Source organism: Papaver somniferum, unplaced genomic scaffold, assembly GCF_003573695.1.
Source record: "Papaver somniferum cultivar HN1 unplaced genomic scaffold, ASM357369v1 unplaced-scaffold_115, whole genome shotgun sequence".
Lineage (NCBI taxonomy): Eukaryota > Viridiplantae > Streptophyta > Magnoliopsida > Ranunculales > Papaveraceae > Papaver > Papaver somniferum.
Window position 1 is genome coordinate 3,449,293 of NW_020620492.1, and position 13,835 is coordinate 3,463,127.

Sequence of the window (13,835 nt, forward strand, 5' to 3'; positions counted from 1 at the left end):
CTGAATCATAGGGGTTGTACCAAATAAGAGAGCGGGGATAAGACCACACTAAATCCATCCTCTTCTAAACCACCGGGTGATGTGAGATCCGACCTCACTTTTTCATGCGGTACAACCCACATGATTCAATCCGCCGGATGTGTAGCCGGAACCGGAACTACAACCAGCTTAGGCTTGGTTTAAGCCACCCCTAAAAAGTTTAGCCCATTTTAAAGTAAACCCAGTAGAATCTCAAGCCCAGTAGTATACATGAATCTTCCTCTATCCCAGTAGTATACATGAATCTCAACCAGGTTAGGCTTGGTTTAAGCCCCCCATATATTCAGTTCCTAGTTCCACCCCAGAGTAGCACACTCCCCTACTCCAAACTGTGGTGGTGGGGTTTTGCTTTACAGCAGGCATTAATCTTCCTCTTCTTCTTGGTCTGTCTAGCCATGAAATTTTGATCAAACTTAAAAACCACTGTAAAAATTAAGTTTTTCTGCACTTTTTATTCCGATAAGTAATAAGAGCCGGAGCATGTTAATTTGGGGGAGATGTAGGTGCTGATAAAAATCAGATCAAACTAGCAACGCAAGATTTCAATTTTTTATTGATGCGTTTATGCTGGTTGTATGTGTGAATCATTATGTCCAACTTTTTCTATTGGGTGGTCAAAATGTCTTTGCTACTACTGTTGATAAATTGGATTTAAGTTGACGATACTCCTCCATTAATGCACAAGCTACAACTGCTTATTTATTTGTATGTGTAGGATCGGGTACACGCAGACTTAAATCCTCCTCTTTTATCACGTAATGACGAGGTTGTGATGCGCGGAATAGTGTAATCACCAACTGTTTAGCGTGGGATTTCTTTTGTTTGCCCCTAAACAAATTAGTAATCCGACATCATCCATCCTACTTGAGTTATTACAGATGGAATAAAGCTTTCACGAAAAAACAATAACGTCGATGATTTCTATATATATATATATATATATATATATATATATACATGTCAGTACACTGTTATCGGTTTCATCGATATGTGGACGTTTACGTCTCACATATCACATATACATTTTCCAGCAACAGGTTCATCATTCCACACCTACAAGAATGTGATTCAGAAGAATAAATCTTTTAATTTCGTTTTTGCCAATCTTTACATAAATTTCTAGTTTTTTTATCATGAATATATTGCATAGACATCTACTAAAGCCAGTAAAAATCTTCGTTTTTATTAGTAGGGGAAGGAGAGTGTAATTGTTATCAGTCAATAGATGGTAAAGCGTCACGGTCAAAAAGGCATGCGTCAAAATGAACATTATAAATGCAGCATTGACTATAATATAACCATATTAAAGATTATTTTTTCCAAGAATAATCTAAGTTATGATTGACAAATGCATGAACCCTTCTGCACCGCATTAAACACAATTTTCCTAAAATAATGAGTCTTAATTAACATTTATCTCAGATAATTTATTTAAGGGATCACCGTGGTTCCATGTATTGCAAAAACAAAATTACATACACAATGGAGTTTTCAAATGTTAATCTTATTGTGTTCTTGGTCCTAATTTTTTTTATTCTTATCACTGAATCACAATCCGTGTACGGAGAAAAATCACGCATACTTAAAAGAGAAAAAGAAGATTGGGAACTGGAGAAGCAACTAAAAATTCTAAACAAAAAGCCAACCAAAACTATCAAGGTAAAAGTTATGTTAAATTTGCTTGTTTGCTTTCAACTTTGGTTATTTTTAAATTTGTTTTTTGCTCATATATTTCATTGCTATTGCCTCAGACGGAATTCGGAGACACGATAGATTGCATCGACATTTATAAGCAACCTGCATTTGATCATCCTTTGCTCAAAAATCATAAAATACAAATGGTTCCAAGTTCAATTCCAGAAGAAACAACTCGTAAAAACATCTCATCATCTATTTATCGCAGTTCAAATATTGATAATGGGTTCAGAAATGAAAAATGTCCACCGGGTACAGTACCGATCCGTAGGACAAAAAAAGAAGATTTAATCAATACCCAGAAGCTTCTACCTAATACCATTGCATCCCATCCAAACGCTTACACTCTCTCCCCTATGAACAACCATGTAAGTGTTGTAATCGATTCCTTTTATGCATGTCGCTCTTTTTATTTGTTGAACAATATATACCATGGATCTTATTAATAATTCATGAATCGTGTTTTGATTTTAAAAATTATTTTATAAACATTTTTTTTCATCTTTTTTTTTTGGGACCTAGACGACCTTTAACCATTTACCTAAAAAATTTCCTCATAAAAAATAAAAATTCAATCATTATGATTAGGGATGTCAATTCGTATGGGTTCCAATAGTATATATCAAATACCAGAATTGGTTATTTGAGTTGGATCCTGGTTAAAATAATGGTCTTTTGAATCCGTTCGACCTCAAGAACCATCTAAGTAGGTGTACCCCTTTATTTGTTGAGTTTTCGGTCGCCAATGAATAAAAACATGTGGGAAAGCCAGCGCAAGGCAGCTGAACAACCAATGATCCAAAACCTATTTTTTTACTAAAAACAAATCCCTTTTGATGCGCATAGTTTGATACCACATACCATCAGATCGAGTTGATGAGAATTGACCATAAACAAAAGCTATCACCATTAAATTTAGTTTTTTAACTATGAGTCATCAAGCAGGATAAAATATTGTTTGATTATTTGACTGATAAAATAGATTTCTACTAAGCAAAACTTTATATATATTTATAAGATAGTGCTGGATTTTTGGTGTTTGCAGGTTATTTCAATCGTAGAATTTAGTAATACAAAAGCATTTTTCGGAGCTACAGCTTATATGTCTGTACATGAGCTTAAACTGGATAATAACCAGTTTAGCACCGCACAAATTTGGATAAAAAATGGTCCGGATGAAGAAGTAAATAGCATTGAATTTGGCTGGATGGTAAGTCGTCAATTTACTATACTCGATTTATTTATTCATCTTCTATCAATAAATTTGTTTTGCTTACTTTCAGGTATATCCTGCACTCTTCGGTGATAGCCGCACTCGACTATTTGGTTATTGGACGGTAAATTTCAATCTTAACTTTTTATTTTTATTGATTTAACATACGTGGTTCTCTTTTAGAAATTAATACACAAATTTTATGTACGCTTTAATGTTTTTGTTTTATTTTGTTTTGATGAAGCAGCATACCTTCGGTTCTTTTGGTTTATATCACTCTACTAATTTAACATTCATGGTTTTCTTTTAGAAATTAATACACAAATTTTGTGTACGATGATGTTGATGTTAACTAATACGCTGATTTTAATGGCTTAGGATCGAATCCCGAATTTTTTCCTTATCGATTAAATCCTGAATTCTTACATAGTAGTTAACTTTTTGAATCCTAAATAACAGGCTGACAATCAGAAAGAAACAGGTTGCTTTGACGTGCTTTGTCCTGGGTTTGTTCAAGTTGACAGTGACGTATCTCTTGGTGCAATTATAGAACCATTATCAGTCTATGGAAAAGATGCATGGGAACTGCCAGTGAAAGTATACCGGGTAAATGTGACATTTACATTTAAGAAGTTTAGTACATAGAAAATTTGTAACAACTTGATGGCATGATGTTTATATAGGTCCTTACTTATAATCTTGCATGAAGAGATGTCTTAGATTGTCTCGTCATATATATATTGACAGGACCCACAAACTGGTAATTGGTGGTTGATCACTGACAAGACTATAGGATATTGGCCAAAAGAAATCTTTACACATTTGGCAAACAATGCTTCAATCATACGATTTGGAGGGGTAGCAGGGGCACAACCTCAAATGCCAGCTCCACCAATGGGAAATGGATATTTTCCTCAACTTCAAGATTTTTTGAAGACAGCATATATGAGGGAAATGAAGTACATTGATGAAAAAGGACACTCTGTTAACCTAAACCCCTATGGAGTACCAACCAAGCATGATATTACGCAAGACTGTTACAATATTTTGTTTGCTGGTAATATTGGATGGGACTATGAGATAACGATGGCATTTGGAGGACCTGGTGGTATTTGTCCTTAAAACATTAATTAATGCCACATGAATAATATCTATTTGCGCGATTTTGTTGTATTGAAACAGTTTGGATATTTCAAGTGTTAGTTTTTGGATATACAAATTTTCCTTGGAGAGCTCATAGAAATGTTGCATGTTTACTTAAAGTTTCATGTTGTCTTTGTTTTAAATTTATAGTTATGAAGTCTCTGCTCTTAATATATAGCCTAGAGTAGGAAACGAGAACAACAAGGATAGTTCTTTTCTCAACGAAAATCTCCAATCTCATGGGTGGTAACTCGTAAATGTCACTTTTTGTCAGAATTGACTATACACGAAAACCTTTCATGTAAGGGAAGGAACAATGAGGTGCATGTGGGGTTTACCGAGCTTAAAAGATTTTAGAATTGTGTAGGATAGTGTTTACTATTTAAAAGCTCCTCCAGTGGTGGTCGTGTGCATTTATAAAAGTTCCTCCAGTGGTGGTTGTGTGCATTTTTTTAAAAGATTATGACGAGACAATCTAAGAAATTTTTTCATGCAAGATTCTGCATTCCTACCAAAAATCTCGTCATGTATATGAAAAGAAAAGGAGAAGATTTCTAAGAAATCTTGTCATGTATATATTGATGATACGTTCCTCTTATATGATTTTACATTCCTACCAAAAATAAGCACAATTCGAGATACCAAATCTCACTATCTATCGATCTTAATTCCAACCGTTAACTTTTAACGAATGATATTCAAAGAATCCTATTGAGGGTTCACAAGATGAAAAATCGGGTTATGAAATAGTAATCAACAAAACCCCGTATTCAATTATCTTTTGTAATGGATAAAATGCCATCCATGAATTATAAAATTAAATCTATTATCTTCTCCTTCTCTTTTCATTCATAAATCATGATGAAGATGATGATCATAATTTGAGGGTTTTCAAAAGCAAAAATAAGCAATGAGTTTTGTTACCTTTTTTTTTATAATTGTCATCTTCATCTCGATGGAGAATAAGAAGAGAGGAAGAAGAATCATAGTTTTTTTTTATGATCATCATGATGAAATTAGTGATGGGTGTTCTTAGTTTTTCCTTTTTATGATCGTCATCTTCATCGTGATGGAGAAGAAGAAGAAGAGAAAGAAGAATAATAAAAAATAATATTATGATCATCATCTTCATCATGAAGAAATTGTGATCATCATCTTCATCATGATTTATGAATGAAAAGAGAATGGATTTAGTTTTATTTTATTTTTTAATACATATTTATCTATGAAAGTAAAGTTTTTACAAGAAACTAGACGGGAGCCTAGCAACAAGTTGGGCTCCAACACCTTTTTGAATGGCTAAACCTATTCTAATGAAAAGAAAATTACCAACATTAATATTTACATCATGTCTAGCTATGTAGTTTTTCAATCTTTTCAAAAACTCAATAGTTTCAAAACCAAGTTCGCCCAAGGTAGTAAAGGCTAAAGTACCAAAACTATATCCATTGGTTCTAGAGATATCAAGATATTTAGCCCTGTTGCGCTCAACGGATTTAGCAAAGGCGAGACCCGGTGTGAAAGCTTGCACACCACTCCCAGCAAAAGGTGAAATACCGGTCACATCAAAACAAGTATCACGACCCTCCTCCCAATTGTAGATCAAGATATCCGTCGGCCAAGCATCACCACCATCACGAGATAGGAACCACGATAACAAATATCTGCAAATGTATCTCTATCAAGATCATGACGAAATTTAATACCCACCTCACTGGCACAATGAAGCGCGTGATCACCATAAACATCCAGTCCCTATTGAAACAAATACAAGAACTGTTGGCAGCAAACAAGGGGATAACAAGTCTGTAACTAAGCACATTACTAAACTGACGCGACCCGATCTTCTTACCCAAGCCATCAACAGGGATAGCAAGAAGGTAATCTTGTGCATGTGCGGTCTTGTTACACTGCCAAAGAAATAAATCTCGTTTTGAGATATTAAACAGAGAGGGCATTGTCTTACACACGCCTGCAAAATACTGAACTACCAATGTATGCATGGCATGAGGGTCAGTAATGAGATTGCAAAGTTGTGACGAATCAATAACACAAACCTGCTGGAAACTGTCAAAAGCATCTTGATATGCTGGGCCCTTGACTTGAAAGCCTGATCCTTGTAGAATAGTGTCCTGTAAGTATAAAGTCTGAGCACAAGAAGCCAAATAACAATACTGACTAGTATCAAACATACTATAAATTCCTAGGACACCATCTCTAATGGGTAAAGATGGAATCCTTTGTTGTAATAAACCATATCCTGGACCATCACTATTCACCAATTTCCTCAAGTAACATGAAAGAGTATTATCAAAAACAAGTTGAGCATCTTTCACATGACAAGGGTCAGTAGTACGCAAAGTAAAGTAGATTTTGGAAACGCCTGTGCTACTTCTAAGCAACAACAATTCACTTTGTGGATCATTTAATTTATGAACTGCCTCCATTAACCGAGTAGTCTTGTGCACTCTATCAAGAAAAAGTTGGCTGCAAAAAGACGGGTCCATACTCACAAGACCACCAAGTAGTTTAAAACCTACAAATGGTCTTCCAATATCAGCTGGGAAAACACCAATTTGAGTACTCCTTTCATCGATAGAAGGCCAAAAAAGTTCTATTTTCTGGATGTTGAGATTAAGCCCTACAACAACACCTTCATTCTTGATAATATGTAAAGCCTTCGAAACCATTAGTGTATCTCCAATTATAGTACCATCATCGAAATACCAAGCCTGCAAGTCAAGTGTGCATTGTTGAGATATTTTCAGCACAATGGGATGCAAGGTCAATGAAAAACGAAGAGGGCCCAAAGGGTCTCCTTGTTGTAAACCTTGGGCAGAAGACAAGGTAGAAGAACCATAATACAATCTTGCAGGAGAAGCGTAACAGAATTCAACCCATTTATATATGCTAGGACACTTATGTTTAACTGCACGCAGTATGCCATATCTGTCCACTAGGTTAAAGGTATTCCTGAAGTCGACTAAGAGCATGGACATAGAATTCAGATTACATGTTTCAGCTAAGATACGATTAACAGAATGTATAATATCTTCCCCTCCACATGGAACACCCACGCCAAATTGAAAATTACTCAAATAAACTGACATGTCTTTACTTACAGCTGAAGCAGCAACTTTAGATACTAATCGCCTCCATATGGTACCCACTGCAATAGGCATGATACCACCATCAGGTTTAAGCAATAGCGTAAGTAGCTAAAAACATACCAAGTTGAGGAGGACAGTTACCAGACAATAAAAGATTCACAATTGTCGTGATGAAAGCTAGGAGGTCATCCGCAACAGCTACAACAAACCCACTAAGAGCATCTATAAAATGCTGGGCATGACTTCCATCTCTTCCACATGAAATACCTTTGGGAAAACTTCGAATCCTGCTTAGAACCATATCTGAACTTGCAGTTGCTGCAACAACTTCATTGGGCGCAGTAGGCAAGGTAGGCGGAGGAGCATGAGGATGCTTAAGTTGCAAATCTGCCAAAGTGTTATCAGATAAAGGAGTTATACCACTAGAGGTAAGAACCTTAATAGACGCAGTATACGACCCTTGACTTAACTTCCTTCGACATAGTCTAAGGTTGACATCTAACTGGCTGTCCTTAGGAGCTGAAACCCTATGTTTTGTTGAAGTATCAAGCTCTGCTAATAAATCCAGAATCAAAGATATACAACCATCAGTTTCACGCCATTTAGATAAAACTTGATTTATATAAGCAACATGTAATCTCTTACGCATACCAGACCTTTCTTTAGCCTTACACTTAGGAATATAGTTTCTCAAAATGCATATTGGAAAAAGTAAAAGCTTAATCCAGCAAGAAGTATCTAAAGGATTGAGTATAATTATGTCTATAGTTTCTTTGAATGCCCTAGAGAAACTAAGCCTGCATTTGATAGGTATACGTCGAATAATATGAAATTGATCCTGAAAAACCTTATCCAACAAATCCACATCAAGACATGGCCTACTAACATCATCATTTATATCTCCAACAAAACAAGAATTTACCTCATCAAGTGGTTTTCCAATGCCATGGATAAGAAAATCTACCTCCTTGCCATTTAAAGGAGCAGAAATGTTGTCTCCTTAATGAGCCTTTAAGACTTACTCCAAGCTTGAAGATGCATACACTTGGTACACAACCACATCTTGAGTTGCAAAAGAACCTCTTCCCATGAAGCATAAACTTCGGCATTATGCATAATTCTATCCCTGCACCTATCATGTTCTTCACCATTGACTATATGTATATCATTGAAATGCTTTAAAAAAGAACTCCTTGCTAAACCCATGCCCCTTGCACTATTCTTACAACCATCAAACCCCTTAAAAGGGCACTGTAGAAAACTATTGGCAGGTTGAATATCAAATCCTTGAGAAATGGGACTCAAACAATGATCCTGACCAGGCCTAGTAAACCTAGGAATAATGATACAGGAAAAACAACACAAGATCAATAATTTGGATTTAATGGATAGGAAATTAAGATTCCAAAACAGAATGAAAACTCAAAATACCATACATCAATATACAAATTAAACCAATAAAGAAGATTCTTTTCTGATCAATGAAGAAACAAAGAAAATAATACCACAAACCTGAATTTGACTCTGTGAACACACTGCCTCAAAACACCACTCTTACTGCAATTGACAAACCTCTCATTCACAACACAAAAAACCCTTTTCCAAACATAATTACATAGGGAAAGAGATAGGAAGAAACTAACACAAAACTCTAAGAACAATTCCTCAATCGTCAAACCTGCCTTTGACAAATACCCGAAAAAGGTTTCAACTGATACTTATCAGAGATAAAGATTAAAGAAACAAACACAAAATTACTAACCTAGTTCTTCAATCGACGAACCCCACTCCTCAAAATCAGAAAATCAAAAACAACCGCTGAAAAAACTGGTTTTCAAATCCCCAATTAAAACAAAACCCTTTCTACAATCGACTTCAAAACAGGGTTTCAAAACCCTAATTGAAGATTCAGAGATTAAGAAGAGCCCTAACTTTAATCAAACGAAAACCCCCTCTACAAACTGTGAAAAACCAGATTTCAAAACCCCACTTGAAAAACCAACAACGCTGAAGAATGTATCGTGAATTGGACTTGACTGTCTACGGCCCCATTGCGTGCGCTCGGAGTAGAAGTTTTGTATAAATGTATCGCCGTGTTATTAAGTATTTTTTTAAAGTTTTTTTCTTTCTAAGAGGTTGAATAGAATAACCCGGTTCAAACGTAATGATCATACGTTTGTAATGCATTATATGTCCCATAGGTCCCATTCTTCTACCCTTTCCCGGGAGTCGATGACTATTCATAGATATTACCTTGACACCAAAGAAGAGTTCGACCCAATGCTTTATTTCTGTCCTAGTTGATCCTGATTCGACATTGGAAATATATTGATTGTTCCCCAATAACCGAAATTTTAGTCTGTAAATATTGCATATTTGATTCCATCCATAAATCCATTTTCTTCCCTTTGAGTTCCAGTATTGATAAGAATTCTATTTCTTACTGTTCATATGTTATGGTATGAATATACCATACCAATTCTTTATGTATGGATGATGAGATTCCATTGATACAGAGCCAATTCCAATAGACTTATTGAACGTTCCCATTTGCGTACATCCAACACGAATTGAACCTACGAATTTTCCAATTATGAGTTGGGCGCTTTAACCATTCATCCATGGATGCTTAACAGGGATCATCGTACATCGTGAATAACCAAATTACAATTGAAATGAAATATTTAGGAGGAATCAATGAAACAGGAATCAATGAACCGACATCAATTCAAATCCTGGATCTTCGAATTGAGGGAGATCAAGAATTATCACTATTTCTTAGATTCATGGACCAAATTCAATTCAGTGGGATCTTTCACTCACTTTTTTTCCACCAAGAACGTTTTATGAGACTCTTTGACCCCCGAATTTGGAGTATCCTCCTTTAACGCGATTCACAGGGTTCAACAAGAAATCAATATTTCACGATCAAAGGAGTAGTACTGCTTGTAGTATCGGTCCTTATATATCGTATTAACAATCGAAATATGGTCGAAAGAAAAAATCTCTATTTGATGGGGCTTCTTCATATACCTATGAATTCCATTGGACCCAAAAATGATACATCGGAAGAATCTTTTTGGTCTTCAAATATTAATAGGTTGATTGTTTCGCTCCTCTATCTTCCAAAATGGAAAAAGATCTCTGAGAGTTGTTTCATGGATCCGAAAGAGAGTACTTGGGTTCTCCCAATAACGAAAAAGTGTATAATGCCTGACTCTAATTGGGGTTCGCGGTGGTGGAGGAACCGGATCGGAAAAAGGTGGAATTCTTGTTGTAAGATATCTAAGGAAACCGTAGATGGAATTGAGATCTCATTTAAAGAGAAAGATATCAAATATCTGGAGTTTATTTTTGTATCATATACGGATGATTCGATCCGCAAGGACCATGATCCAGAATTGTTTAATCGTCTTTCTCTGAGAAAGAAGCAAAACATAATCAACTTGAATTCGGGACAGCTATTCGAAATATTATTGAAACACTGGATTTGTTATCTCATGTCTGCTTTTCGTGAAAAAGACCGATTGAAGTGGAGGGTTTTTTCAAATATACTATCAACCAACATTTATCGAATTTGAAAAAGAGTCAGAAGAAATGGTTCGATCCTCTTATTTCTCGAACCGAGAATAACAAACAACCATCAACTTGGGTTATATCTACAACTGTAAATATACCTCTAGAATATAGAATTTTTTTAAGAATCTTTATTTTGACCTTTATTGAATCTAAAAAACTTAGCAATTCAATAAGGCCTTCGCGGGTGAATATTGACTCTTTCAATATCTGTTTAATTCGTAAGGTCAGTCCTTGACCTCTCAGAAAAAAATGAATACGTTTCTGGTTCTTTCCGCCATCCCACCTAATGAATCATTAGGAGTCGTTTTCAACGGAATCTTCTGCAGTCATAGGTTCCGTCGTTCCCATCACTTCTTGGTTAATGGCTAGGACTGAACTCTGCAACGGAGCTCCTAATTCAATTTTTTGTTTCTGAGTCAATCTACTCATTCTTTATTGACTCGAAGCTCTCTTTTATTTTTATTTATTTTTCCTATGAACCGGATTCATTTAATGATTAATTATGATTATGGCTGAATCCATATTTATGCTTTATTACACTTCCTTTGTATGAGATTATTCATAGACCATACATATTGGAATCATATATCGTTGATATTCTCCTTCTCTCTTTCTCTCCCTGATAGACGCATTTATGTTTCTAATTTGTCCTCAATGTTCCGTATTGTTAGTACTCGTTTTCGTATTTATTATGGTGTTTTGTGTGTTTGTAGGTTTTTTTTTTGAAATAAATATTGGTGGAAAATTTGGCTCGAAAAGCTGCTCGGAGCACCCCCCGGAGGATAATTGCTATAGGGACCCCACTTTTGCTAAGGGGAACCCACGGATATATGTACCCCATTTGTCCAGCACCCATTTTTTTATTTAGCACCCAGGACGTTGGATAAGGGCTAACCATATTCTTTATTTGAAGTTTGACAATTGGCGGGAAAGCTTGGTGTTTTAATGGCAGAATTAGGGTTTGAGTTTTGGTGCTCTTCTAAGGAGACTCAATGGCTGGAACTTATGGCATGGATATGTTAGAGTATAACAGGGATAGTAGGAGTTATTTTGTCGATCGAATTTGGTTAGAACTCAAGTTAGAAGGAAATAGAGGTGTGAACTTTTCACGGGTATTTCAGGAAAGATTTTGCTGAAGCTTTGGCCGGAGTCAATGGGCTCTTTGGATTGGATATACCATGTTTCGACTAAACAGGGCTGGTAAGTCCTCCAGATTCGAAAAACAAGGGTTCAATACGTGGAGTTTTCACACAGCAAGAAGTACGTGGCTGAAGTATGATATTCACGGGATTTTGTTGTAGTTTTGAAAAGTTGGAGCGAGTCTACAGCGTTGTCATCACATTCTGGAACCTGTTTCAATCAGTTTGGAGCGTGTATACAATACCTAGCTGCGTCAGAAGTTAAAAAAGGGAAGAAGCTCCCGTATCTTGCATGAAAATAATACTGAGTTATGAAGAGATCTTGAGAGTTATTGCAAGGATTTGCTCAGCCCTGTTGAGTATAAATAGACTCTTGGGGTAGCATAGAGGGGGATAGAGATTTGGGAGAGGCTACAAAGAATAATAGGAAGCTGCACAGAAGATTTTTCTGCTGCTGCAGAGAAGAAGAGCCTAAAAAACATAATGCCGTCAAAAACTGTCGTTTTCAGTGTCTTATGCAACATTTATCTTCAGCTTTTGACATCTATTTGTAATGATGGATTCTGTAACTCCTAAGCAGTGTCGCAAATTCCCTGTTATATAATTTCTTCTTTGTAAACATCATTTGAGCTATAAAAATATATCTTTGAGCGTGTTTTTCACTATGTGGAGCTAAACCTTTCTCTGGGACGATGGAGGAAACCAAAATTCATCGTGTGGTAAATTCATTTAATTCTTTATATGACTATTTGCATTAAATTAAAATTATAAAAAGATTTTTCTTAATTAGTTGTCATTTCGTTTGATGGTTTATGCTTAGGATTATTTCTTTTGATATGCCATGTTTAAGATTTACAATTAATATTTTTAAAAGAATCTACCTTTGGCAAAGAAATAGAGTCAAAATTCTTATTATATGAGCTATAATGGTTTAGAATAAATAGGTGAATTGCATGAATTTGAATATTTGGTGGAATCCTAGTCCTAGTACTTCTCGAAACAGTGTTATTATTTTGTATATATTTGCTAGTTCTATATTAAATCTAAAAATCAATCTCATCAAGTCCGAGTGCACAACAACTCTACTTATCACTACTAAAATTCAATCAATTTTTGGCGCTGCCGACGCGGATTTGGTTATAGATTTGTTTTTAGGTTTTATTTTATTTGTTCTTTTTTACGCGTTTTGGTATTTTTGTTTGCTTTCAGATTTGGAGCTAAGCTAAAGAAAAAGAGAAAGTGCTGAAAAGAAAGGAAAAGCCCAAAAAAGAAAGAAAACAGAAATCCAAAAGGAGTGAAGAAGAAGATTTTGTATATTATTTTATTTTATTTTATTTTAGAAACTGTAATTAAGATTTTTATTTTTGGACATTTTTTTTCTTGTCTCTTGTCTTTCGGACATTGAACTTTGGGACTTTTTCTTTCGGTTATTCTGTATGATACCCGCTTGCATCTTTTCCCTTGGAAGTTACGTTCTCGGTGGACGGGTCCTTTTATTGTTCGCACTGTTTTTCCTCATGGAGCTGTTGAGATCGAGACACCGGATGGTATTAGTTCTTCGAAGGTTAACGGTCAGAGATTGAAACCCTTTTTAGAGACCTTTCCTACAGGTGATGTTGAGGAGGTTCCTCTGGAGGACCCTGTTTACCCTTGATTGACCATCGAGGCAGTTGTATGTTGTATATTAGTTTTTGATTTTCTTCACCCAGGTACTATCTTTACAACTTCTCCTCGTGTTATTTTACTTTTGGTACTGCTCTTTAATTAGAAACATTGAGGACAATGTTAGATTTAGGTTTGGGGGTGGGGAAGAAACTTTTTTTTAGTTTTTAGTTGCAATAAATAAACTCCAGAGCCTAGAAATTTATGCCTATTAAGGTTAGCACTAACCAATCTAAGTCGATGGGAACGTCTTGG

At 35.6% G+C, this 13,835-nt stretch overlaps 1 protein-coding gene across 1 annotated transcript; it reads left to right on the forward strand.

Moving 5' to 3' along the window:
• Window positions 1-1,521: 1,521 nt before the first annotated feature.
• LOC113329012 lies at window positions 1,522-4,175 on the forward strand. Its single transcript, XM_026575981.1, has 6 exons — window positions 1,522-1,698; window positions 1,791-2,102; window positions 2,780-2,944; window positions 3,018-3,071; window positions 3,407-3,553; window positions 3,695-4,175. The coding sequence occupies exons 1-6, from the start codon at window positions 1,522-1,524 to the stop codon at window positions 4,067-4,069; spliced, it is 1,230 nt and encodes a 409-aa protein (XP_026431766.1). The 3' UTR covers window positions 4,070-4,175.
• The last annotated feature ends 9,660 nt before the right edge of the window (window positions 4,176-13,835 follow it).

Coding starts and splice junctions, on each gene's coding strand:
- LOC113329012 (XM_026575981.1), top strand. CDS start 1,522: ATGGAGTTTTCAAATGTTAATCTTATTGTGTTCTTGGTCCTAATTTTT. Junction 3,072..3,406: donor GACTATTTGGTTATTGGACG/GTAAATTTCAAT, acceptor CCTAAATAACAG/GCTGACAATCAGAAAGAAAC. Junction 3,554..3,694: donor TGCCAGTGAAAGTATACCGG/GTAAATGTGACA, acceptor ATATATTGACAG/GACCCACAAACTGGTAATTG.